General features: G+C 39.2%; 1 protein-coding gene across 1 annotated transcript in view; it reads right to left on the bottom strand.

The window, feature by feature from the left end:
* Positions 1-5,342: 5,342 nt before the first annotated feature.
* The window catches only part of LOC119804045 (zinc finger protein 431-like), a 31,151-nt gene continuing 8,694 nt past the window's right edge, over positions 5,343-27,799 (bottom strand). Inside the window, exons 5-10 of the mRNA XM_042054296.1 lie at positions 12,304-12,430; positions 12,043-12,103; positions 11,453-11,498; positions 11,354-11,360; positions 9,609-10,879; positions 5,343-5,513 (exon numbers count right to left, since the gene is read on the bottom strand). Of these exons, the coding sequence (XP_041910230.1) occupies positions 5,343-5,513; positions 9,609-10,879; positions 11,354-11,360; positions 11,453-11,498; positions 12,043-12,103; positions 12,304-12,430 (1,683 nt within the window). The remainder of the gene's footprint in view (positions 5,514-9,608; positions 10,880-11,353; positions 11,361-11,452; positions 11,499-12,042; positions 12,104-12,303; positions 12,431-27,799) is intronic.

Genomic DNA, 27,799 nt, shown 5'->3' on the forward strand with positions numbered 1-27,799 from the left:
AGGGAAGGCAACCACACAGTTGTAGGAATTGAACTCAGGACCGCCGAAAGAGCATCTAGTACTCTCAACCTCTGAAACCATTTCTCAGGTTCCACCTAAAGACAGTTTTATAGGGTCTAGTGGATAAATAGACATGCCCTGCCTTAGATAGAGTCATGTGTTTGAATGCTGGTCCAAAGGAAGTGGCATTATCATAAGATGTCATGCTGAAATAGGTGTGACCTTGCTGTGGATGAAGTGTCACTGTGGGGTGGGTTTTGAGGTTTTTCAAGCCCAGGCTCAGTGGCACCCAGTCTTTTTCTGCTGCATGAGGATCAAAATGTGGAACTCTCAGCTCCTTCTTCAGACCATGTCTGCCTGTATGTCATCATTCTTCTGACCCTGACAATAATGGGCAGAACCTAAGAAAATGTAAGCCAGCCCCCAAGTAAGTATTTCCTTATAAGAGTTGCAGTGGTCATGGTGTCTCTTCACAGACAATGGAAACCTAAGACAAAAGAGGAAAAAGTCACTGCTTGCTTTGGGGAAAGAAAAAAAATCAGTGTTTTTGATCTTGGCCCTTCTTATAGGTGGAGCGAAAGATGTAATCTCAGACTTGTTTTGACTTGCATTTCTCTGATGACTAAGGATGGTGAACATTTCCTTAAGTGTCTTTCAACCATTTTTAGATTCACTCTGTTGAGAGTTCTCTGCTTAGGTCTGTACTCCATTTTTTTTTAATGGATTATGTGATCTTTTGGTGTCAATTTCTTGAGTCTTGTATATTTTGGAGATCAGACCTCTGTCTGATGTGGGGTTAATGAGGATCTTTTCCCATTCTGTAGGCTGATGTTTTGTCTTTTGACTAGTCCTTTGCTTTACAAAAGCTTCTCAGTCTTAGGAGGTTCCATTTATTAATTGTATCTCTCAGTGTCTGTGCTGCTGTGGGTTATATATAGGAAGTTGGTTCCCTGTGGCCCAATGCGTTCAAGTGTACTTCCCACTTTCTCTGCTATAAGGCTCAGTGTGGTTCGCTTTATGTTGACGGTCTTTGATCCATTTGGACTTGAGTTTTGTGCATAATGATAGATATGGGTCCTATTTTCATTCTTCTACATGTTGATTTCCAGTTATGCCAGCCATCATTTGTCTAAATATGCTTCCTTTTTTCCATTTGATGTTTTTTGCTTCTTTAACCAAATATCAGGTGTTCAAGATGTTGTGGATTGATATCCGGGTTTCTATTTGGTTTTTTTTTTTTTTTCTTTTTTGGTATTTTTCAAGACAGGTTTCTCTGTAGCTTTGGTGCCTGTCCTGGAACTAGCTCTTGTAGACCAGGCTGGCCTCAGACTCAGAGATCGCCTGCCTCTCCCTCCCGAGTGCTGGGATTAAAGGCGTGCGCCACCACCGCCCAGCTTCTATTTGGTTTCTTTTCATCCTCCTGTCTGTTCGTATGCCAATACCAGGCTGTTTTCAGTACTGTAGCTCTGTAGTAGAGTTTGAAGTCAGGGATTGTGATGCCTCCAGAAGTTATTCTATTGTACGGAGCTGTTTGGCTATCCTGGGCTTTTGTGCTTTTCCATATGAAGTTGAGTACTATTTTTTTTGAGGTATGTGAAGAATTTTGCTGGCATTGCATTGAATCTGTAGATTGCTTTTGGTAAGACTGCCAGTTTTACTATGTTATTCTGCCAGCCCATGACCATGAGAGATCTTTCTACTTTCTGGTGTCTTCTACAATTTCTTTCTTCAAAGATTTAAAGTTCTTGTCATACAAGTCTTCCACTTGTTTGGTTAGTTACTCTGAGATATTTATGCTATTTGTGGCTATTGTGAAGGGTGTTATTTCTCTGATTTCTTTCCAAGCCCTGTGTACAGGAGGGTTACTGATATTTTAGTTAATCTTGTATCATGCTGTATTACTGAAAGTGTTTGAGTTGTAAGTTCTTGGTAGAATTTTGGGATCACTTATGTAAACTATCATATCATCAGGAAACAGTGAGAGTTTGACTTCTTTTCTGATTTGTGTCCCCTTGATTTCCCTTTGATGTCTATTGATCTAGTTAGGACCTCAAGAACTATGTTTGATAGATATGGAGAGAGTGAACATTTTTCTTGTTCCTGATTCAGTAAAAATTGCTGGGAGTTTCTCTCCATTTAGTTGGATGTTGGACTGTTGGCTTGAGCGTTTTGCCTTTATTATGTGTATCCTTGTATCCCTGCTCTCTTCAAGACCTTTATCATGAAGCGGTTTTGTCTTTTGTCAAAAGCTTTTTTCAGCATCTAGTGAGATAATATGTGCTTTTATTTTTCAGCCTGTACTATGGTGGATTACATTGACAGATTTCATATGTTGAACCATTTCTGCATCTCTGGGATGAATTGACTTGATCATGGTGGATGATGGTTCTTATGTGTTCTGGTTTGATTTGCCAGTATTTTATTTAGTATTTTTGCATCAATGTTCATGAGTGAGATTGGTCTGTAATCTCTTAGTAATGACTTTCTGTGGTTGGATATCAGGGTAATCATAGCCCTCATAAAGAGTTTAGCATTGTTCCTTCTTTTTCTCTTGTGTGGAATAATTTGAGGAGTAGTATGGTATTAGTTCTTCATTGAAAGTATTGTAGAATTCTAAGCTGAAACCATTTGGCCCTGGGGTTTTTTTTGGTTAGGAGTCTTTTGATTGACTGTTTCCATTTCTTCAGCAGTTATAGGTCTGTTTGTTTATCTGGTCTTGATTTAATTTTGGTGATATTCATCCAGAAAGTATGGTCCATTTCCCTTAAGTTTTCCAATTTTGTGGAGTACAGGTTTGCAAATATGACCTGATGATTCTCTGTACTTCCTCCATGTATGTTATTGTCCCCCTTTTTATTCTTATTTTGTTAATTTGAATATTCTCTCTCTGCCTTTTGATTAGTTTGGATAAAGAATTGTCTATTTTGTTGATTTTCCCAAAAAACCAACTCTTTGTCTCATTGATTCTTTGTATTGTTTTCTTTGTTTCTATTTGTTGATTTCAGCTCTCAATTTGATTATTTCCTGCCACCTAGTTCTCTTAGGTGATTTTGCTTCTTTTTGTTCCAATTTTTCAAAAGTTCTGTTAATTCACTAGGGTTGGATTTTTCCAGCTTCTTTATGTAGGCATTTGTGCTATCAACTTGCCTCTTAACACTGCTTTCATTGTGTCCCATAAATTTGGGTAAGTTGTGTGGTCATTTTTATTGAATTTTAGGAAGTCTTTAATTTACCCCTTTATTTTCTTCCTTGGACCCTTTGATGATTCAGGTGAGCATTGTTTTAATTTTTATGTGTTTGCGGGGTTTTCTGGAATTGGTATTGCTGTTCTATTTTTAGTTTTAATCATGGAGGTTTTCTTATATTACCAAGTAAATGGTCAGTTTTTGAGACGGTTCCATGAGGGTGCTGAAGAAGGTACTATTCTTTTGTTTGGGTGGAATATTCTATAGATGTCTGTTAAGTCCATTTGATTCACAACATCTGTTAGTTCTCTTATTTCTCTGTTCATTTGTCTGATTGACCTGTCCAGTGGCTAAAGGGGAGTACTGAAGTCTCCCACTATTAGTGTGTGGAGATTTACATGATTAAGCTTTAGAAGTGTTTCTTTTACATACGAGGTTGCCCTGTATTTGGAGCATAGATGTTCATATTGAAATTTCCTCTTGATGGCTTTCTTTTGACTAATATGAAATGTCCTTGTCTCTTTTGACTGATTTTAGCTTGAAGTCTATTTTGTTAGATATTAGGATAATACATCTGCTTGTTTCTTAGGTCCATTTGATTGGTATATTTTTCCCATCCTTTTACTGAGATGATGTATGTCTTTGAGGTTGAGATGTATTTCTTGTATGCAGAAGAGGGATGGATCCTGTTTTCATATCCAATCTGTTAGCCTGTGCCTTTTTTATGGGTTAGTTGAGTTCATTTACATTAAGGGATATTAGTGACCAGTGTTTTTTTTTTTTTATCTTCTGTTAATTTAGTTTTCATCATTGGTGATGTTAATTTGTGCATTTTTTTCTTCTTCAGGATTTGCTGTAATGAGATCATCAATTGTCTGTGTTTTTGTTGGTGTGGCATTCCTTGGGTTGGAGTTTTTCTTCTAATAATTTATGTAGGACTGTGTTTGTGGCTAGGTATTGGTGAAATCTAGATTTGTCATGGAATATCTTGTTTTGTCCTTCTATGGTGATCGACAGTTTTGCTGGGTATAATAGTCTTGCCTGGCATCTGTGGTCTCTTAATGCCTGCATAATGCTTGACCATGACCTTCTGGCTTTTATTGTCTCCACGGAGAAGTCAGGTGTATTTCTGATAGGTCTACCTTTATATGTTACATGACCTTTTTCCTTTGCAGCTCTTAATAGTTTTTCTTTACTCTGTATGTTTAGTGTTTTATTATGTGGCGACAGGACTTCTTTTGGATCCAGTCTATTTGGTGCTGTGTAAACTTCTTGTATCTTCATAGGCATATCTTTCTTTAGGTAAGGAAAGTTTTCTTCTATGATTTTGTTAAGTTTTCTGTGCCTTTCAGTTGTACTTCTTCTCCTTCTTCTATACCTATTATTCTAAGATTTGGTCTTTTTATGTTGTCCCATATTTCATGGATATTTTGGGTTAAGCTTTTTGTTTTAATGTTTTCTTTAACTGATGAGTCTATTTCCTCTATTGTATCTTCAGCACTTGAGATTCTCTCTTCCATTTCTTGTATTCTGCTGTTCATGCTTGCATTTGTAGTTCCTGATCTTTTTCTCATGATTTGTTTCTATAATTCCTTCAGCTTGTGTTTTCTTTATTTTTCCTATCTCAGTTTTCAAGTCCTGAATAGTTTCTTTTATGTTTGAGTTATTTTTCTTTAAGTGATTTGCTGTTATCTTCCAATTTTTTGTTTGTTTTTTTCCTCCATTTCTGTAAGGTATATTTCTCATTTCATCTTTAAGAATTTCAAACATTCTCTTGGGGTTATTTTTTAGATCATTTCTTTTGGTTCATCCATGTTTGATTGTTCAGGTCTTACTTTTGTAGGGTCTTTAGTTTTTACTGGTATTGTGTTGCTCTTTGTGGTGTAGCATGTGATCTTCCCTTTTCTAGTCATCTTTTTCTCTAATAGGTGTGGTTGGGGCTGTCTGAGATTCTATTGAATAATCTTCTAGGTGCCAGTGAATCCAAAGCAAAGATAGTTTTCCTCATGGTACAGTCAGTGTCACAGTTCTAGTTGCCCCATTAGTTATTCCTGTTCCAGGAGGTAGCTCAGTGCTCCTGTGCTTTGGTCTGCTCCCTTGGAGTTTGCTATCTCTACTTTGGCCTAGGCTGCTGGCTTTGATCTGTTTCAATAAGTCTTAGTCTGGATCTCCTCTTGCAGAAGTCCCTGGCTTGGAGTTAGACCTGGTCTGGTGGCGATCGGTGACTCTGGATCTGCTTGCTGGTTCAATCATGATCCGCCTGTGTCCTGTGACTGGGTTTGCTCCTGGCTTCTGCTCCTGGTGGAGCTTGTTCTGTATCTTTGGTAACTGAGTCAGTCCCACTCCAGTTCCAGTGGAGGTCTCAAACTCTGAGTCAGGTCTTTGGCTCAGTCCTGGTCTGCCAGTGTCCCAGGACTGGGTTGGCTCCCAGGGCTGGGTTTGCTCCTGGCTTCTGCTTCCAGTGGAGCTTGTTTCCTCCCACTCTCTCTGCTCTAGGAGTCTCCTTCAATTCCACTCCTGTTGAATTTGTTGCCCAAGGTGGAGTTCCTTGCCTCAGGGAAACTTTGTCTTAGGTTACCAGCTTTGACCTGTATCTGGAGATCCTAGTCTGGATTTTCTCCTGCAGAAGTCCCTGGGTTGGAGTTGGACCTGGAAGTGTTTCTGGCTCTGGTCTATTGCCTGGGAGGTTCAAGGCTCAGGTGAGCCCGAACTCGCAGAGGACCTGCTTACTTCCTCAGAGGTCTCAGACTTGCGCTGGGACCCACAGAGGTTCCAGGTTTCTGCCTATTCCATTTGATGTCCCAAACCAATGCCTGGACCCACTGAGGATCTGGCTCAGGCCTACTCTCTCTGAAGTCCCAGACTCATGCCTGGTCCTGCTGAGATCTCTGGTTCCTACCTATTCCCTCAGAGGACCCAGGTTCACTCACATCCAGGCTGACAAAGGTCCTGGCTCCAGCCTAGTTCCTGGGAGGTCCTAGAGTCGTGGTGTTGGCTTAGGTCTACTCCCTTGAAGGTCCTGGATTCACGTCCGGACCCTCAGCAGTCTCTGGCTCTGGCTCACTCACTCAGCTGTTACTCCCTAGTACCTGTTCCTGTGGAGATGGTTGACTCGGGATCTGATCGCTGGGTCAATCCCGATGCTGGGTTTGCTCCTGGCTTCTGCTCCTGATGGAGTTTGTTCTCTCTTGTCTTAGGTAACTGGTTCAGTACCGTAACTCTAGTTCTGTTGGAGGTCATGGACTCTGAGTCAAGTCGTTGGCTCAATCCTGGTCTGTCAGTGTCCCAGGACTGGGCTGGATCCCAGGGCTGGGTTTGTTCCTGGCTTCTGCTCCCAGTGGAGCTTGTTTCCCCATTTTTTTTCTGTCCTACGTGAAAAGTTCACAACAAATCACTATGAAAATATTATTCCTGGAAATTTAATCCAAGTGGGATTTTTTTTAAAAACTGATCCACAGCTGTTTTAATTTTCTCTGACTTGGTATTTAGTCTGAGAAGTGGGGGCTGGGGGCATGGGGTGGAGAAAGAGAACTGCAAGCAAGTAAGCAAGCAAACAAGCAAGCAAACAAGCAAGCAGTGGCCATGGTGAAATATGTCTTTGAAAGGAGACAGATGGCAGTGAACTGCCATTGCCACCTCCCTCCCTCCCTCCCTCCCTCCCTCCCTCCCTCCCTCCCTCCCTCTCTTTTGTTCCTTTGGTCTCCTTCAGTCCCTCCCTCTCACCATGCCCTAATCCTAACAACCCTAAACCCTAACCCTAACCCAGGGCATCAGCCTTAGCAGCAACCAATTTTAATGAATGGGGCAATGCTCTAGATTTCAATTGTAGTTCTGAGAAAGTGTCATAAACAAATGTTTACCTTCCAGTATAAACAAATTGTAAAAAATATATAGTCATATAAAAATTTTCCTATGAAGATGATTCATTATTCAAGTTGTCCTGTGTTCCTCTATCCTCATATGAAATTAAGTTTAAATCTGAAAAGAAGACAATAATTTATTGTTGTATATATTATTACATATTATATATACTGTTTTATAACAGCATATATAATGTTATATACTATACATACTGTTAATACATACACACACACAGACACAGGCACACACACATATATTTATATATAACATATAATCTTAGCTGAGCACCAGTGAGATAGCTCAGTGGAAAAGGTCTATGGTGTGGAAGGCTGGAAAACTGACCTTGATCACCATATAAAAAGAACCCAAAGCAAAAACACAAATTTGTTTTCTGATCTCCACATATATGAATTGGTCCAACAAACCCATAATCACATTACACAAAACCATAAATCTTTGTTACAAAATAAAACCTAGTGTCCTTACATTATCTGGCATCTGTGATTAATTTCCTTAGAAGTAAGGTCTTCAAGAGGAAATGACAAATGATTAACTATGGGGACAGGAACATGCATGGGAATTCAATATTTATGTGTGTATATTCTAATGTATGTTTACACACACATAAAACATCAAGCTATGGTATGATATACACAGTTGAATGTTTATTATCCTGTTTTATTACATTTCTACCAGATAATTGAAAATACTGCCTTGAATACACACATGAGGTCATTGATGTTTCTTATATTCTCTTCTAGTAAGCATTTTAACATTAACATTGTTAAACTGTGTTGACAAAACAGCAAACGTTGGGAGTACATCACCTACCCTGAGACTTGTCCTCAGGACATGGACACATAAGGACCATGGGCTCAAATGTATTCTTGAATCATTACTTACATCTAAGTTGAGCTAAATAACAAACAAGAAAATCTCAAGGGAATATGGGGATTTCTGGAAAAAAACAACCCACCACCATCTCATAGACACCCTTACTTGAAAAGTATAACCACACAATGCCTGATGTTTAAATAAACAATGGATCACTTAGATGATGGGGATACCATTCTACACATTACAGCATAAAAATATCTATCAATAAATGAGAGCACAAGAGAAGACAAACAACAGCCACAGAAGAAAGGAAACCACAAAATAAACTTCACTAAATGGATTTGTCACACATGAAGCACACTTCAGTATCTCCCTTAAATGTTTCAAAGTGGAAACCACAATGAAGTGATCTCTACCATCAGTCTTCAGTGAACACAATAAGTAATTTACTTCCTTCAAGGCTATGACAGAAAAAAATAAATGAAATTTTTTTATTTCTTTTCTCTTGAAGCTGAAGACAACTGTGATGTGTAATGTCTCTATAAAATCATTTTCAGGAATAGAGATTTTCTCTCATATGAGTTTATCTCTATGTCTTGACTTCAAAATGATATAAATAGGCTTTAAAATACTTACAACACTAGAAACATGGCTAGGCAGTTAAGAAATAGTCAGTCCTAGGACCAAAGTCTAATTTTTGACAACTTCCTGTAAACTTGCTACAAGAAGATTTTAGGGTCTAACATTCTCAGAAACCAGCAAGGAAAATTTACATATCCACACAAACACACAATGATATCACATAACTGCAATTAAAACAATACTTTAAGCAAACAATTTTTAACACATGAAAGTTTTTCTCTTATAAGCATTCATTCCTATAACACAGGAATGAGGCACCTTCAAAATAAGTATGCTATCAGCAAGGCTTTATTACACTGATTACATTCATAAGATTTTTCTCCAGTATGGGTCCTTTTATGTATTTGTAGATTACAGTGACATACATAGGCTTTAACACACTGATTACATTCACAGAGTTTCTCTGCAGTATGTGTTCTTTTATCTATTTATAGAGGACTATGTTGTGAAGAGGCTTTACCACACTGATTATATTCATACGGCTTCTCTCCAGTATGGCTTCTCTCATGCCTTTGAAGATTATTGGGATATGCAGACTTACCACACTAATTACATTTATAGGGTTTCTCTCCAGTGTGTGTTCTTTTTTTTTTTTTTTAATATTTATTATGTATACAATATTCTGTCTGTGTGCATGTCTGCAGGCCAGAAGAGGGCACCAGACCTCTTTACAGATGGTTGTGAGCCACCATGTGGTTGCCGGGAATTGAACTCAGGACCTTTAGAAGAGCAGGCAATGCTCTTAACCACTGAGCCATCTCTCCGGCCCTCCAGTGTGTGTTCTTTTATGCATCTGAAGATGACTGACGTGCAAAGGCTTTACCACACTGATCACACTCATAGGGCTTCTCTCCAGTATGGCTTCTTTCATGTGTTAGGAGACTACTGTGACATGCAAAGGCATTACCACACTGATTATATTGAGCTTCTCTCCAGTATGTGTTCTTTTATGTACTTGGAGACTACTGTGACATGCAAAGGCTTTACCACACTGATTACATTCATAGAGCTTCTCTCCAGTATGTGTACTTTTATGTACTCGGAGACTACTGTGATATGCAAAGGCTTTAGCACACTGATTACATTTCGCTTCTCTCCAGTATGTGTTCTTTTATGTACTTGGAGACTACTATGACATGCAAAGGCTTTACCACACTGATTACATTCATAGGGCTTCTCCCCAGTATGGCTTCTTTCATGAATTCGGAGACTACTGTGATGTGCAAAGGCTTTTCCACACTGATTACATTCATAGGGTTTCTCTCCAGTATGTGTTCTTTTATGTATTTGTAGATGACTGTGAAATAAAAAGGCTTTACCACACTGATTACATTCATAGGGCTTCTCTCCAGTATGGCTTCTTTCATGTACTCGGAGACTTCTGAGACATGCAAAGGCTTTTTCACACTGAGTACATTCATAGGGCTTCTCCCCAGTATGGCTTCTTTCATGTACTCGGAGACTTCTGAGACATGCAAAGGCTTTTTCACACTGAGTACATTCATAGGGCTTCTCTCCAGTATGGCTTCTTTCATGTTTTAGGAGACTACTATGACATGCAAAGGCTTTTCCACACTGATTACATTCATAGGGTTTCTCTCCAGTATGTATTCTTTTATGTACACGTAGATGACTGTGACATGTAAAGGCTTTACCACACTGGTTACATTCATAGGGCTTCTCTCCAGTATGGCTTCTTTCATGTACTCGGAGATTACTGAGACATGTAAACGCTTTTCCACACTGATTACATTCATAGGGTCTCTCACCAGTATGTGTTCTTTTATGCCTTTGAAGAACACTGTGACGTGCAAAGGCTTTTCCACACTGATTACATTCATAGGGCTTCTCTCCAGTATGGCTTCTTTCATGTACTCGAAGACTACTGAGACATGTAAAGGCTTTTCCACACTGATTACATTCATAGGGCTTCTCTCCAGTATGGCTTCTTTCATGTACGTGGAGACTACTGAGATATACAAAGGCTTTTCCACACTGATTACATTCATAGGGTTTCTCCCCAGTATGTGTTCTTTTATGTATTTGCAGATGACTGTGACATGTAAAGGCTTTACCACACTGATTACATTTATTGGGCATCTCTCCAGCATGGCTTCTCTCGTGCCTTTTAAGAGTACTGGAATATGCAAAGACCTTACCATACTGATTACATTTATAGGGTTTCTCTCCAGTGTATGTTCTTTTATGTATCTGAAGATGACTGTGATGTAAAAAGGCTTTACTACATTCATTATGTTCATAGGGTTTCAATCTAGTATGTGTTCTTTCAAGCCTGTGTAGATGACTGTCACATGCAAAGGCTTTAACACATTGAGTATATATGGAGGTTTTCTCTGTAGTTTGACGTTTTTCATGTCTGCAATGATAGTGGTACATGTGAAAGCATTAGCACATTCAATACATAGTTGAATATTTTTATCTGTAGGAATTAATTTTACAATTTGGTCCAATTTCAAAGAGGAATTATATCTTAAGGTTTTATCACCATCTTTACAATCTTGTTGTTCACCTTCATTAAGGCTTGTTTTGCATCTTTGAAGACAATAGATAACAGCCTTTATTATATGGTTTAGATTTACAGAATCTTTTTCTCTGTACAAGAATTTTCACATATTTGAAGAGAACTGAAAAAACTCAGAGCTTTACCACCTTTGTTGCATTCATAAAGTTTCCTATACTATGAATGATATTACATTTGCTAAGTGAACTAGGACAAACAGAAGGACTTACACAGTCCTAGTATTCATGGTGCTTTCTGAAATGTGAATTTGTTCATATATTAACAATGAGGCTAGAAAACAAATTACTAGTATACTTGTACATCAAATTCAACAAGGACATTCAACATGGGGACTGCTACCTATCTCCTAATTGTTCTGAGAGAAAGGTATATTATATATTTTCACATCCCTATGCTCATGTGGCTTGTATCCAGAATAACATAAGATATACCTAGTAAAGGAAGAATAAGAAATGTAAGGTTTCCACATTGACTGTACACAGTTTGACTTTCCATCTTCATAGATTTGTGGTATCTTGATTAAGGCCTCTCCACAACAGCTGCCCCTTGACTCATGACTCTACCTGCCCCCTCACTAAACTTTGCACAGTCACAAGTATATGGGTTCAACTGCCTTTTCTATGGACTATTAGTAAAATAGAGTTTTAGAGATATACTTATCACCTTTTCGATATGTATATATTTTATACTATGAATAGTATGAAATAAGTGGATCAACAATTCTACAGTATAGCTCTCATCATATTATGAATGAAATGGTAATATAGGATAAGGCATTGTTTCTTTGACTTCTTTCTTAAAAGAATGGCTTGCAAATGCAGGTTACCTATCTGAAATTAAGATATATTATTTTGTGAGAATTTAAAACTCATCAACGTGCTTTATTATTTACACTCTTGCTTTAGTTTAAAGCTTACAGGATGTATTACAAATTCTTCAGAGGTACAATTCTATCAGCTTACACATGAAAATTACCTTTCATGTCTTCTAGAACTTTGACAATGTTCTTCAATATTATGGTCTTCCCAACTGTATCCTAAAATATAGTGCCAGAAAATGTATGTTATATAATGAAAGGTGTCAAAAAAATTAGTTACCATTTGCACTGAACCTTACAACCATGCCTGATTTATTCTTCTCATTCTTCTTCTTTCTCAATCATATTACAAAAGAGCACCAGTTACCAATGAACAATTGTCCCCTCATTTTAAAACATGAAATATAATTCAGTCTTACCTACGGTAGTGAGGTTTCTGAACGTCTCCAGCATCACATCTTTGTAGAGACTCTTCTGGGAAGGATCCAGCAAAGTCCATTCTTCCCAAGTGAAGTCGATATGCACATCATCATAGGTCACTGCATTCTAAAATATTCCATACATGTGTACAACAGAAAGCATAATTTTGACAACACTGTGAATGTAGACATATTTGACAGTATAGTCATAGAATTCTGGTGCTCCCCATACTTATTCCATGAAATAGACATCATAATTTAATCACCAAGTCACTTTAGAAGCAAACTGAATGGAAGATTTACCTCTGTCATTTCTGAACCCTTTGAATGGGATATCACCTTGCAAGAGAAATGCCTATTAACAAACAATAAAAGATAAGTAAACAGATCAACAGTACAGAGTACACATGAGAGAAATTGTATGAATGATTAATTCCTAACTACAAAAAAAAAGAAAAATAAGATAGGCAAGCTGGGTGCATTGAATCATGCCTTTGATCCTCACACTCAGAAGGCAGAGACATGTATATCTATCTGCCTCTGAGTTGTATTCCGGCCTAGTCCATACAATCACTTCTAGGACAGCCACAAATATATATTAAGGATCTGTTTCCCATGAAAAAAATGAAATGAAAACCATAAAAGATAGAAAGAACTCAGAGGTTTTTGCTGAACTTCCTACAAAGAGTTATTCGTTTATTATAGCTCTTTATTCATCTGCCAGAAACCTGAAGTGCCTCAATTTGAACTGCAACGTAAGATTTTACTAAAAGGCACTGCATGTTTAAAAAGTTACAAAAGGACGAATGAAAACATCAAATATATATGTTGAACACAATCTACACTGAGCAGGAAAGATGTTTCAACAGTAAAGAGTCCTCCTGGTCTTGCATAGAGGTGGACTCAAGGAATTTCATAGGGGATCACAACTATTCATCATTCCAAGTTCAGGGTTTCTAGTTCCATCTTTTTAATCAATGTAAGGACCAGGCACTCACATGGTACATATCCATGTACAAGTAAAATACTCATATTAAAATAAAAAGTTAAACCAAACAGACCGGAAGAAGGTGATGCACTGGCAATCCAATGACTCAGAAGGCACAGGCAGTATTAATGTCATGAATACATGCTATCCTGGGAAACAGGATGATACCTTCTGTCAAATTTTAAAATTCAAGATATGGGTAAAGCTCAGTACAACAGCATATGCTTGATAGGAACAAAACCATAAGACAACAATATAAAAACAAAAAATAACCAGGAATACTAGCCCATCTTTAATCCCAGTACTTGGGAGTCAGGATCAGGGCATCTCTGAGTTTGAAGTCAGCCTGGTATATAGTGCTACTTTCAGGACAGCTAGGGCTACACACACAAACCTTGTATTCAAAAATAAACAAACAAAAATGAAAACTGTAGGCTACCAAACTGCTTTTGCATCAAATAGCAGTTAATTCTCCTGAGTCTCATGTGATTTAGTGATAGAACTTATAATGGTAGGGAAGTCAGGAAAGCAAACGAAGAAAGCTGACCCATTAGTTTCAACCACAACACAGTAGGCACAGAGAACAGGAAATGGCTTGAGGCTATAGAAACTCATATCACATGTCCAATGAGGAATTTCATCCAGAAAGGCTCCTCCTCCTACTGGTTTCACAAGCAATCAAATGAAAGTTGCCAAGGAGAGGCACATGTTCAAATACATCTTCCTATCTGGGAGGTTTTGCATTCAACCAATTACATCCTGACCTGGGTCAATATAGGCCCATGGTCACCAATGAAGAAAATGCATTTAGGGTTAGGGTTAGGAATCACTTTGCCTACTCCTTCCATAAACTGAAGGATTATGTAAATGGAGGCTTACCCTTAGAGCACCTTGCTAGGATTCCATTTCATAGCAAGGGCCTTCTCTATAATGGTGATAAAATCCTTGAAAATCACTGCCTGTCCCAGTAATTGACTGCAATAAGAATCTGCCTTTTCATTTTCATTTACTTCTGCGCCAGAAATGAATTTATTTCTGTTTTTGATCAATGTAGACTTGAATGAATCATCAGTAATAACGATACACCACATTCAATATTCCATTTAAGGAATTAGCTCATTATTTTTGAATTCTGATTTACTAAATTTCCAGGTCACAGGCAGAAACAGAAAGATTTTGGAGCTAAAATATTACGCAAATGACCTCTAGCTTAATCAATTTCAACTGAAATTCTATAATCTCAACCTCCACTTTCAGCCATTTCTCTTAACATTTCCATCTTTCTGATCCTACAAGAACAGCTGATTTAGTTCTGTGTACTACTTTCTATGTTTTTTTTGCCACTAAAATCTTGATTTCTTCTATACTCTTCTAAGAGACATCATTCCCAGGTTCTTCCTAGCAATAATATTACTCTGGGTTCCATTTTTTGTTCTAACTTGCATTATGTTGCTCTGATTAAATCTTCTAACCAAAAGCAGCTCAGGCAATGGTTGGGGATAATTTGACCTTTTTCTGGGAGTCAGATATCAGCGGTAAGCACCTGAAAGATCAGAGAAGCAGTGGAGAAGCCACCAGTGGCGCTCCCTCTTCCATTCCTCCATCCAAAAAAAGGTCAAGATCATCTTGACTTACTATTTCTTGTCTTTTGTCTGTCCACAGTCCTCCAAACCTCTATGGTATTTTTTGGTCAGTAAATAGCTATTTCTGCTCTCTGACTCCAAACATGCTTTTTTTTTTTTTATCAAATTATCACACAACAACCTACAACCTCTCATTTCTCCATGTCAGATATCTCATAGCTTGGGTATCTTAACATCCTGTGGTCTGAAATGTGATCTACCATCATCTCCACCACTTCATGTAATGAACTCTCACAATCCCTTCTTTCACTGGGGCTCTTGACTCTACCAAACATAGATGGGTAAAAAAAAACTCACCACAAAAGAAGTATTTATGACTTTTCTATTTTGTGTCCTTTTTATTTTCTGAATCAGTATGAAATAGGTAATCCTGCCAAGATTTGATGAACCGTATCAAGCTTGGACTAAATTTGTGGCAAGTTCTGTATGATTTTGCTCCTGAGACAAGGAATTTGTTTCCGTACATCTTCCAAGAATTAAGGGCTTAGCTAGATGCAGTCTTACACTTGGAGCATGTTCCTAGGCTTCAATTGTACAGCCAGGCTCTTCCCTTTAATGGTGCTAAAATCCTTCACAAACTCTAATTCTTGCTGGATAATGGTTTCTTTATATGTAATCTTGCTATGTCGAAGTCAAAACCTCCTTTTTACTTAGACAGAAAATGGGAGGTGATTATGGGATTCCCCCTGTATGCTGTGAAGATGTTTTATTACCATTGGTTAATAAAGAAGCTACTTTTGGCTTATGTTTGTTTTGTTTTTTTTTGTTTTTTCTTTTTGTTTGTTTTGTTTTTTTGTTTTTTCGAGACAGGGTTTCTCTGTGGCTTTAGAGCCTGTCCTGGAACTAGCTCTTGTAGACCAGGCTGGTCTCGAACTCAGAGATCCGCCTGCCTCTGCCTCCCGAGTGCTGGGATTAAAGGCGTGCGCCACCACCGCCCGGCTAAATACTCTTTTTTTTTTTTTTTTTTTTTTTAGTTTTTCGAGACAGGGTTTCCCTGTAGTTTCTAGAGCCTGTCCTGGAACTAGCTCTTGTAGATCAGGCTGGCCTCGAACTCAGAGATCCGCCTGCCTCTGCCTCCCGAGTGCTGGGATTAAAGGCGTGCGCCACCACCGCCCGGCCTACTTTTGGCTTATGGCATCACAGAACAGAACAAGTGAAAATTCCAAGCAAAGATAGAGGAGAAAAGAAGGCAGAGTCAGGGAGATGCCATGTAGCTCCCGAAGGAGACAGATGCTGCATAGAAACTTACTAGTAGGCCACAGCCATGTGATGACACACATATTAATAGAAGTAGGTTAGTTTTAGAAGTAAGATTTACTTAATAAAAAGCCTAAGCAGTCTTGTAATTAATAGAATTTTTTATAATTATTGCAGGTCTGGGCATCTGTGCAATGAACAAGAAGCCTCTGTCTACAGCAGGATATAATAAAGTTTGCAAGCTATACAGTGTACACAAGATTAATGTCTAAATCAATTGTCCTGTTAGCTTTCATGATTCCTTGACTACTAAGGGATCATACAAAGAAGCACAAATCAGCCTGAATGCTTGATCAGCTGACTGCCTGAGGGAATGCAACAGTCTACCAGGAACTGGGAAGTATATTGTGACCAAGGAACCGTGGACTTTAACCAGAAAATCTTATGACACAGGTCTCTCAAGGCAGTTTGGTGGGGCCAACTCCATGGTTAATGCAGAGCCTACAGCCCACTAAAATTTTATGGCTTTGACCTCCACATTGTGCCTTTACTCTCAAACTTTCCATCTTCTAAGTCCCACAAAAACAGTTGATTAAGCTCTTTGTCCAGTTGTCTCATATCTTTAGCATTCTTATAAGAGTTCTATATCCTTTACCAATAATAGAAAATGGCTTTTGTGAGGAGGGCTGTGTTGAAAGAAAAGATTGAGGCAGGAGGGCCTGCTTTTTGTCACAACTGCCCAGATAGCTTACACCCAAAATAACCACACAGAAATTGTATTATTAAATTACTGCCTGGCCTATTATCTCTAGCCTCTTATTGGCTAACTCTCACATCTTGATCTAACCCATTTCTAATAATTTGTGCATCAGCTCAAAGAAAGATTCAGCATGTCTGACCTGGAGGTTCCATGGAGCTCTCTCTTTCACTGACACCCCTTTCTTTACCCAGCATTCAATTCTGCCTTCTCCATCTAAGTTCTGCCCTCTCAACTAGGCCAAGGCAGTTTCTTTAACAACCAATGAAAGCAGCACTAATACAGAAGGACCTCCTACACCAGGGCTGTTACACCAAAATCGGAGAGATTCACTTGAAACCTCATGTTTTAACTTCATAGAAAATTGTTTTGACTACTAAAAGGATCTCATTATTTACAGTAAAGAACAGTATGTCTTCTAGAATCACATAGACACCATTTGTTTCCCAGGATTGATGATTGCCTGTAAATCTGCAATCAGAGTGAGGAAATGAAAACATTTTAAAACAAAATGCAAGATAACAGATTTTTAAAAGAATCAATGTACACCTAAAGCAACTTGTTTTACTCTAATTGCTTTATAAGGCACAAGTACTTTTGAAAACAAGTTTATTGCTATTTTTTGCATATGTTTGTGCATGAGTGAGAAGGTCTTCCGTATGTATGCAGGTGACATACAAAAAAGAAGGGTTCAGATTTTCCAGGATACTGCCTCTCTCTTCCTGTCCCTTCCCAGCTTTCACCCAGAACCCCCCCCCCCCACTGCCTCATCCTCCCGATTTTGGGGCCACAAAATTTCACAGCTCAGCCTGTTTGGGTGTCAGGCACCTGGAATTGAGTGCACCCAGGCCGGTGGGAGGTCCCCTGCTTCATTAGCCTGCTTGCAGCAAGGTAGGTCCTTTGTCACTGAGCTGCTTGGCCTGCAAGGAGATCTGACTGTCTGCCAGAGGATCCATCATTCATTGGGGTGAGTGAGTGCCTGAACCGCAGTAGCTGCCCAGAGAGTGACCACCGACATTCCCCAACACTCCCCCCACACTTCCTGCTCTTCCTGCAGGGGTTATTCTCCTGATACTGCCTCTCTCTTCCTGTCCCTTCCCAGCTTGCACCCAGAACCCCTCCCCCCGCCTCATCCTCCCGTCTTTGGGGCCACAAAATCCCACAGCTCAGCCTGTTTGGGAGCCTGGGACCTGGAATTGAGTGCACCCAGGCCAGTGGGAGGTCCTCTGTTTCAATAGCCTGCCTGCAGCAAGGTAGGCCCTTTGTCAGTGAGCCCCTTGGCCAGCAAGGAGACCTGACTGTCTACCAGAAGATCCATCATTCATTGGGGTGAGTGAATTGAATTCATTGGGGTGAATTGAACTTCTAAAAGAAGACCCAAAGGGGATTATTCAGAGGAAGAAATAGGCAGGCGCCAATGCAAGAATTCCTCCAACAATTTGAAAAACAACATGAAAGCACCAGAACCCAGCGAACTTATAACAGGAGGACTTGAACACACTAATCAAGAAGAAGTAGAAAAAATTGACTTTATGAAAGTAATAGAGTCCCTTAAACAGGAGGTGAAAAACTCCCTTAAGGAAATGGACAAGAAGAATAACAAAAAGTTTGAAGAATTGAGTAAATCCGTAAATGATATCCTAGGAAACCAAGAAAAAGCAATCAAACAGATAATGGAAACAGTGCAAGACTTGAAAACTGAAATGGAGGCAAGGAAGAAAACACAACCCGAGGGCCAGCTGGATATGGAAAATCTATGTAAATGAACAGAGACTACAGAAACAAGCATAACCAACAGAATACAAGAGATAGAAAAAAGAATCTCAGATTCTAAAGATACCATAGAGAAAATAAATGCACTGATCAAAGAAAACAGCAAATCCAACAAATTCTCATCACAAAACATACAGGAAATCTGGGACAAAATAAAAAGACCAAACTTAAGAATAATAGGCATAGAAGAAGGAGAAGAATCACAGCTCAATGGTCCAGAAAATATATTTAATAAAATTATAGAAGAAAACTTCCCAAACCTAAAGAAAGATATTCCTATTAAGGTTCAAGAAGCTTACAGAACACCAAAAAGACTGGATCAAAAAAAACATCCCCTCGCCATATTATAATCAAAACACAAAACATACAGAATAAAGAAAGAATATTAAGAGCTGCAAAGGAAAAAGGTCAAGTAACATATAAAGGTAAACCTATCAGACTAACACCTGACTTCTCTATGGAAACCATGAAAGCCAGAAGGTCCTGCATAGATGTTTTGCAGAAACTAAGAGACCATGGATGCAAGCCCAGATTACTATACCCAGCCAAGCTTTCATTCACTATAAATGGAGAAGACAAAATATTCCAGGATGAAAACAAATTTAAACAATACATAGCCACAAATCCAGGCTTACAGAAAGTAATAGAAGGAAATTCACAAACAAAGGAGTCCAGCATTGCCCAAAATAACTCAGACATCTAGTGACCCTTCACCAGCACATCTCAAAGAAAGGAAACACACAATCTCTACTACCAAATAAAAAATGACAACCGGAGTTAACATCCACTGGTCATTAATATCACTTAATATCAATGGACTCAATTCACCTATAAAAAGGCACAGGCTAAGAGATTGGATACGAAAACAGGATCCAACATTCTGCTGTTTACAAGAAACACACCTCAACCACAAAGACAGACATCTACTCAGAGTAAAGGGTTGGGAAAAGGTTTATCAAGCAAATGGACCTAAGAAACAAGCGGGTGTGGCCATACTAATTTCTAACAAAGTTGACTTCAAACTAAAATCAATCAGAAGAGATGGAAAGGACACTTTATACTCATTACAGGAAAAATCTATCAGAATGAAGTCTCAATCCTGAATATCTATGCCCCTAATACAAAAGCACCCACTTATGTAAAAGAACATTACTAGAACTCAAGGCAGCCATCAAACCAAACACACTGATAGTGGGAGACTTCAAAACTCCTCTTTCACCAATGGACAGGTCTATCTGAGAGAAACCTAGCAGAGAATTAAGAGACTTAATAGAGGTAATGAACTAAATGGACTTAACAGACATCTATAGAACATTCCACCCAAACAGGAAAGAATAGACCTTCTTCTCTGTAGCTCATGGAACCTTTTCGAAAATTGACCACATACTCGGTAACAAAGCAAACTTCCACAGTTACAAAAACATATTAGTAACCACCTGCATCTTATCGGATCACCATGGATTAAAATTAGAATTCAACAACAATGCTACCCCCAGAAAGCCTACAAACTCATGAAAACTGAACAGTCAACTACTGAACCACAGCTGGGTCAAGGAAGAAATAAAGAAAGAAATTAAAGTCTTTCTTGAATTTAATGAAAATAAAGACACAACATACTCAAACTTATGGGACACTATGAAAGCAGTGCTAAGAGGAAAACTCATAGCACTAAGTGCCCACTTAAAAAAACGGAGAAAGCACACATTGGAGACTTAATAGCACACCTGAAAGCTTTAGAAAAGAAAGAAGCAGACTCACCTAGGAGGAGTAGAAGACTGGAAATTATCAAACTGAGGGCAGAAATCAACAAAATAGAAACACAGAAAACAATCCAAAGAATCAATGAAACAAAAAGCTGGTTCTTGGAGAAAATCAACAAGATTGACAAACTCCTAGCCAAACTAATCAAACGGCAGAGAGAGAACACAGAAAGTAATAAGATCAGAAATGAAAAAGGGGACATAACCACAGACACAGAGGATATTCAGAGAATCATTAGATCTTACTACAAAAGCCTGTATGCCACAAAATTGGAAAATGTAAAAGAAATGGACACATTTTTAGATAAGTACCATATACCAAAGTTAAACCAGGACCAGGTAAATGCTCTAAATAGTCCTGTTAGTCGCGAATTATTAGAAACTGTTATCAGATACCTCCCTACCAAAAAAAGTCCAGGACCTGATGGGTTCAATGCAGAATTCTACCAGAACTTCTAAGAAGACCTAATACCTATACTCCTTAAGGTATTTCATAATATAGAAACAGAACAGTCATTGCCAAATTCCTTTTATGAAGCTACAATGACCCTGATACATAAACCACACAAAGACTCAACCAAGAAAAAGAATTACAGGCCAATCTCACTCATGAACATCGATGCAAAAATTCTCAATAAAATACTGGCAAACAGAATCCAAGAACACATTAGAAAAATTATCCACTATGATCAAGTAGGCTTCATCCCAGAGATGCAGGGCTGGTTCAACATAGGAAAATATATCAATGTAATCCATCATATAAATAAACTGAAGGCTAAAAACCATATGATCATCTCATTAGATGCAGAAAAAGCATTTGACAAAATTCAGCACCCCTTGATGATAAAGGTCTTGGAGAGATTAGGGATACAGGGGTCATTCCTAAATATAATAAAGGTTATTTACAGCAAGCCGACAGCTAACATCAAATTAAATGGAGAGAAACTCAAGGCCATCCCACTAAATTCAGGAACACGACAAGGCTGTCCACTCTCTCCTTATCTCTTCAATATAGTGCTTGAAGTTCTAGCAATAGCAATAAGACAACACAAGGGGATCAAGGGGATTCGAATTGGAAAGGAAGAAGTTAAACTTTTGTTATTTGCAGATGATATGATAGTGTACATAAGCGACCTCAAAAACTCCACCAAAGAACTCCTACAGCTGATATACTCCTTTAGTATCATGGCAGGATACAAGATCAACTCCAAAAAATCAGTCGCCCTCCTATATACAAAGGATAAGGAAGCAGAGAAAGAAATCAGAGAAGCGTCACCTTTCACGATAGCCACAAATAGCATAAAATATCTTGGGGTAACTCTAACCAAGGAAGTGAAAGACCTATTTGACAAGAACTTTAAGTCTTTGAAGAAAGAAATTGAAGAGGATACCAGAAAATGGAAGGATCTCCTTTGCTCTTGGATTGGGAGGATCAGCATAGTAAAAATGGCAATACTACCAAAGGCAATCTATAGATTTAATGCAATCCCCTTAAAGGTCCCATCAAAATTCTTCACAGATATTGAGAGGACAATAATCAACTTTATATGGAAGAACAAGAAACCCAGAATAGCCAAAACAATCTTATACAATAAAGGAACTTCTGGAGGCAATAGACTTCAAACTCTATTACAGAGCTACAGTATTGAAAACAGCTTGGTATTGGCATAAAAATAGAGAAGTCGACTAATGGAATCGAATAGAAGACACAGATCTTAACCCACAAACCTATGAACACCTGATTTTTGATAAAGGAGCTAAAAGCACAAAATGGAAGAAAGAAAGCATCTTCAACAAATAGTGCTGGCATAACTGGATATCAACCTGTAGAAGAATGAAAGTAGATCCGTGTCTATCACCATGCACAAAACTCAAGTCCAAATGGATTAAAGACCTCAATATCAATCTGAACACACTGAACCTGTTAGAGGAGAAAGCGGGAAGTACTCTACAACATTTGGGCACAGGAGACCGCTTCCTACATATAACCCCAGCAGCACAGACATTAAGGGCAACATTGAATAAATGGGACCTCCTGAAGCTGAGCAGCTTCTTTAAAGCAAAGGACACTGTCACTAAGACAAAAAGGCAGCCTACTGACTGGGAAAAGATCTTCACCAACCCCGCAACAGACAAAGGTCTGATCTCCAAAATTTATAAAGAACTCAAGAGACTAGACTTTAAAATGCTAATTAACCCAATTAAAAAATGGGGCACTGAACTGAACAGAGAATTCTCAACAGAAGAAGTTCAAATGGCCAAAACACACTTAAGGGCATGCTCAACCTCCTTAGCAATCAGGGAAATGCAAATCAAAACAACGTTGAGATACCATCTTACACCTTTCAGGATGGCTAAAATTAAAAACACCAATGATAACCTTTGCTGGAGAGGATGTGGAGTAAGGGGTACACTCATCCATTGCTGCTGGGAATGCAAACTTGTACAACCGATTTGGAAAGCAGTGTGGAGGTTTCTCAGGAAATTTGGGATCAACCTACCCCACGACCCAGCAATCCCACTGTTGGGAATTTACCCAAGAGATGCCCAATCATATTTCAAAAGCATTTGTTCAACTATGTTTATAGCAGCATTATTTGTAATAGCCAGAACCTGGAAACAACCTAGATGCCCTTCAGTGGAAGAATGGATGAAGAAAGTGTGGAATATATACATATTAGAGTACTACTCGGCGGTAAAAAACAATGACATCTTGAACTTTGCATGCAAATGGATGGAAATAGAAAACACCATCCTGAGTGAGGTAACCCAGGCCCTAAAAGATGAACATGGGATGTACTCACTCATAATTGGTTTCTAGCCATAAATAAAGGACATCGAGACTATAATTTGTAAAAAAAAAAACCTAGAGAAGCTATATAAGAAGGTGAACCCAAAGAAAAACATACAGTTATCCTCCTTGATATTAGAAGTAGACTAGACTGCCGGACAAAAAATGGGAACATGGGGATGGGGTGGGATGGGGGATGGGGTGATGGGGAGAGAAAAGTGTGAAGTGGAGGATGGGAAGAGCTTGGGGGAATAGGATGGTTGGGATATAGGAAGGGTGAATATGGGAACAAGGAATTATATATCTTAGTTAAGGAAGCCATTCTAGGGTTGGCAGAGACTTGACTCTAGAGGAGTTCCCAGGTGTCCAGGAAGACGCCCCCAGCTAGTTCCTTGGGCAGCTGAGGAGAGGGTGCCAGAAATGTCCAGATCCTATTGCCATACTCATGAATATCTTGCATATCACCATAGAACCTTCACCCGGCATTGGATGGAGAAAATGACAGAGCCCCACATAGGAGCACCGGACTGAGCTCCCATGGTCCTGATGAGGAGCAAAAGGAGGGAGATCATGAACAAGGAATTCAGGACCGTGATGAGTGCGTTTACTCATTGAGACGGTGGGACAGATCTAACGGGAGACCACCAAGTCCAGTTGGAATGGGACTGATGGAACAGGGGACTAAACCGGACTCTCTGAATGTGGCTGACGGTGGAGGAGGACTGAGAAACCAAGGACAACAGCAATGAGCATGAACTCTACAGCATGGACGGGCTCACTGTGAGACTTGTCAGTTTGGTTGCTCACCTTCTTGGATTTATGGGGAGCTGGGAGGTCCTTGGACTTAACATAGTGAAGGGAACCCTGATGGCTCTTTGTCTTTGAAAGGGGTGGAGTGGGGGTATGGGTGGAAGGTAGGGGAGGGAAGGGGGAGGACGAGGGGAGGAGATGGAAATTTTTAATAAAAAAATGAAAAAAAGATGGGTTCAGAGGATTTGGATATGAAATGATAAGAGTTATGAGCCTTACAACTCGAGTTAGGTATCTGAACTTAGGTCATCTCCAAAATAAATATGTGATGAGCCACCTGCCAACATCCATAATACCTTTTATCAAATAAACAAGAAGTCTCTCACATTAACAATAATAGCAACAAAACCAAAATAAATAAAGTAAATAAATGACCCTTGGAAACATGATGCATCAAAATTAAAATGATGTATATGGTAAATTTGTACCATAAATGAATACAGTATAAATTGTTGGGTGTTATCTTTGTATAACAATTATAACAATTTATAATAGGAAAGCTGATTACAAACCAACATTCATAGTGGAAATACTCACAGTAATCAGTGGGATTATGAAAAAATGGTAAACATATTGACATAATATGGCTTCTTGCTGGGTGGTGGTGATCCACACCTTTAATCCCAGCACTCAGAAGGCAGACACAGGCAGATCTATGTGAGTTCAAAGGCAGACTGGTCTACAGAGCGAGTTCCAGGACAGGATCCAAAGCTATAGAGAAACCCTGTAATGGAGGAAAATATACCACAAAGCTCCAACAATCAGGAATGTGTATAATATTTGAGAAAGAATAAAGGGGATGGAGTGAAAAAGATAAGAACATAGGCAGGAAAATATCATTAACTATTAATCAAAAGAGCAAAGGAAACTTAGTCAGAAAATATGTGATCTTAAACAATGTTACCCAGCTACCTATGATTTTATGTGTAGATAAATTAAATAAAGACTTCACAATTTTCACATAATTACCTCAAAGTGACCCTTAAACTTTTGTTTCTGACCCTACAGCTACTGGTATTTCCTCCAAACAAAGAGGCCCCATGCTCTAGAGCCCTCTCTATAAAGAGATGATCTCCTTTGCAGCCCCTTAGGTCTTGTGTTTTCAGGTAAACCCAGCCCCGCTGATGCCAATCCCCAAAGCAATATAGAATAATTTCTGTTTCCTGTCACACGGATTATAGCACAAGATATAGATTCTACCCTCTTTACTGGCTTAACACCATACACACCTAAGAAATCTCTGCAGCTCAGAAATTCTTTTTGTCGCCTAGAGCTAAATATCACTGGATCAAACCACTGTGGCTAGTGGTATCAGACACATTACAAGTATTCTAATCATGTGCTGCTATAAGACATCAACATCACCATAGTTCTATCAGCTTTTAAACTATTTGAACCATTTATAAGACAAACTTGAAAGTAGAATGCAATATTCAAAACTTCTAGAAAGCAGACTATCAGTTTTCAAATCTGTCTTCCTGCTGCACACCAAAAGCATGACTCTGTGTGTACACTAGACAGTGATATTACACGTATAATATCCTACCATGCCAGGGCTGCACAGTGTTCCTCTGTCCAGGAAATCCATATATAGGGAGGCTCAGAGGACAAGGACCACTGCCCAGGTCACTACAAAGACCAAGAAAACCAAAGCCTGGGTCATGCTCCATCCAAATCCCAGCAGAAATGACAGCTCAACCAACCTTCTCTGAACACCCTACATTCACCATGGCATAGCTTGTGTTATGCCTAGGACTGGAGAGATGGCTCAAGTGTTAAGAACACTGACTGCTCTTGCTGAGGTACTGAGTTCAATTCCCAGCAACAACATGGTGGCTCACAACCATCTGTAATGAGGTCTGGTACCCTCTTCTGACATGTGGGCATACACGGAGACAGAATTTAGAATGCACAATAAAAATAAACCTTTAAAAAACAAAAGTGTATAGTTTTACAAAAAACCCTCACTACAACAAAAGTAGAAAAGAATCCTGGAAAGAACCTGCAAGCTCCCTGCCACTATTATACCTGATTGGTAAGACTTTCCAGAACTTCTCATTGGCTAGGGCCACCCAACTGGGCCTCAGAAATTTGTCAGCTCCCCTACTGGGTGATCAAAGATCAAATGACTCAGATAGCAGAGGACTTCCTGTTTTGTCCTTCCAGCCCAGTGGACAGGGTCCTAGTATAGAATGGTAGTATTTTAGAAGATATTCCTCCACTGTCCAAGAGCATATCCTGTTTCTCATCCAAAGCACAGGGTCCTTTGTGTGCACATCCTATTACATACTCAATGTGCAGTACAGCCAACCCATTGCCTCATACCTGGGAAATCCTGCAGCCAAACACAGGCCACATTTACAACCGCTGTTAAAGAAAATCAGACCATGAATTAGAAGACACTGAGGGGTCATGGTTGGGCTTGGGGACAGGAAAGAGAATGTGGATATGATATAGTTATAATCTCAAGAAATTATTTTGGAAAGTTCAAACAGGCTTTATGGCTATGTGCTCCAGAAACTAGGGATTTGTATTACAGCACATCAAAGATTCCTCAAACCTTTTATCTCAGGATGTATATCTAAAACCAGTAAAATGACAGTCCTGTTAGGCAGGGCCACAACATTTCACTCAGATCTATTTTGGTTGAACTACTGTCACTATAGCAATTTGGATTCATAATAAGGTCAGTCTTTTATCCAGATTCTTTATTTCCTGGTCAGTGGACACCAAGAAATGTCCATCAGGACATTTATGGAGCATCTAAAATTGATTATCTAGTTACAAATCTCAAACACTGTTGAAGTAGGAAAGTTCTCAATTCTTGCACAGATCTCTCTTCATCTATAATCACACACTGAAAGTCAGAAACACTGGAGGTCACTCATTAGCTGGTCTATTCTTCCTTCTCACTGACCAGTCAAGGCCCAGTCCTGAACAAGTTGTAGGATTATCTACCCAGCACTGGGCAGCAGAGGCAGGATTACGTATTCAAAGCAATTCTCAATTACACAGCATGAGGCAACAATATTGCAAGCTCATAGTCTCCCATGCCAGTATGGCAGAGCCTCCCCTTCCTTAGTGAATCCACACTGAACAAAGCTCAGAGGCCAAGGGCCACTGCCCAGGTCACCACAAAGAACAACAGAACCTGTCTGGCTCATGTTTCATCCCAGTCCAAGCAGCTCTGACAGCTCAGCCACCCTGCTTTTCCTGGTCTGGGGACAGAGGGTGCTACATTCACCATGGCATGGCTTATGGTTCTCCTTACAGCTCTCTAGGGCAGAACAAGAGAATGCTGGGAAGAACCTGTAAACTACCTCCTACTGGTGTTCCTGATTGCTAACCAGAGTCCCTCATTAGCTAGGACCACCCAGCTGGACTTCAAGATATTAGTAGTTACCCTACTGGGTGAGCAGAGATCAACTGTCTTAGAAATCAAATCCTCCAGGTTTGTCCTTCCACACTATGGTCAGACAAGATCCTAATCTGGAAAATTTGTAGTTTAGTAAAATCTTCCATTCTCCCAGAGCACTTCCTGTTCCTCTTCCAAGGCACAGAGTCCTTAGTGTACACATTCCATTACACACTCGAGGTCCAGTGTAGCTAACCCTTTACTTCATAGTTGGGAGGTCCTGCAGCCAAACACAGGTCACACTCAAACAGTAATTGTTGTTAAACCAAAAGAAGCCATGAGGATTAGAACACAATGAAGGGTCTATGGGAGGACTTAGGGGCAGGAAAGAGATAATGGAAATAATGTATTTATAATCCTGA

This window comes from Arvicola amphibius, chromosome 18 (genome assembly GCF_903992535.2).
Source record: "Arvicola amphibius chromosome 18, mArvAmp1.2, whole genome shotgun sequence".
Classification (NCBI taxonomy): domain Eukaryota; kingdom Metazoa; phylum Chordata; class Mammalia; order Rodentia; family Cricetidae; genus Arvicola; species Arvicola amphibius.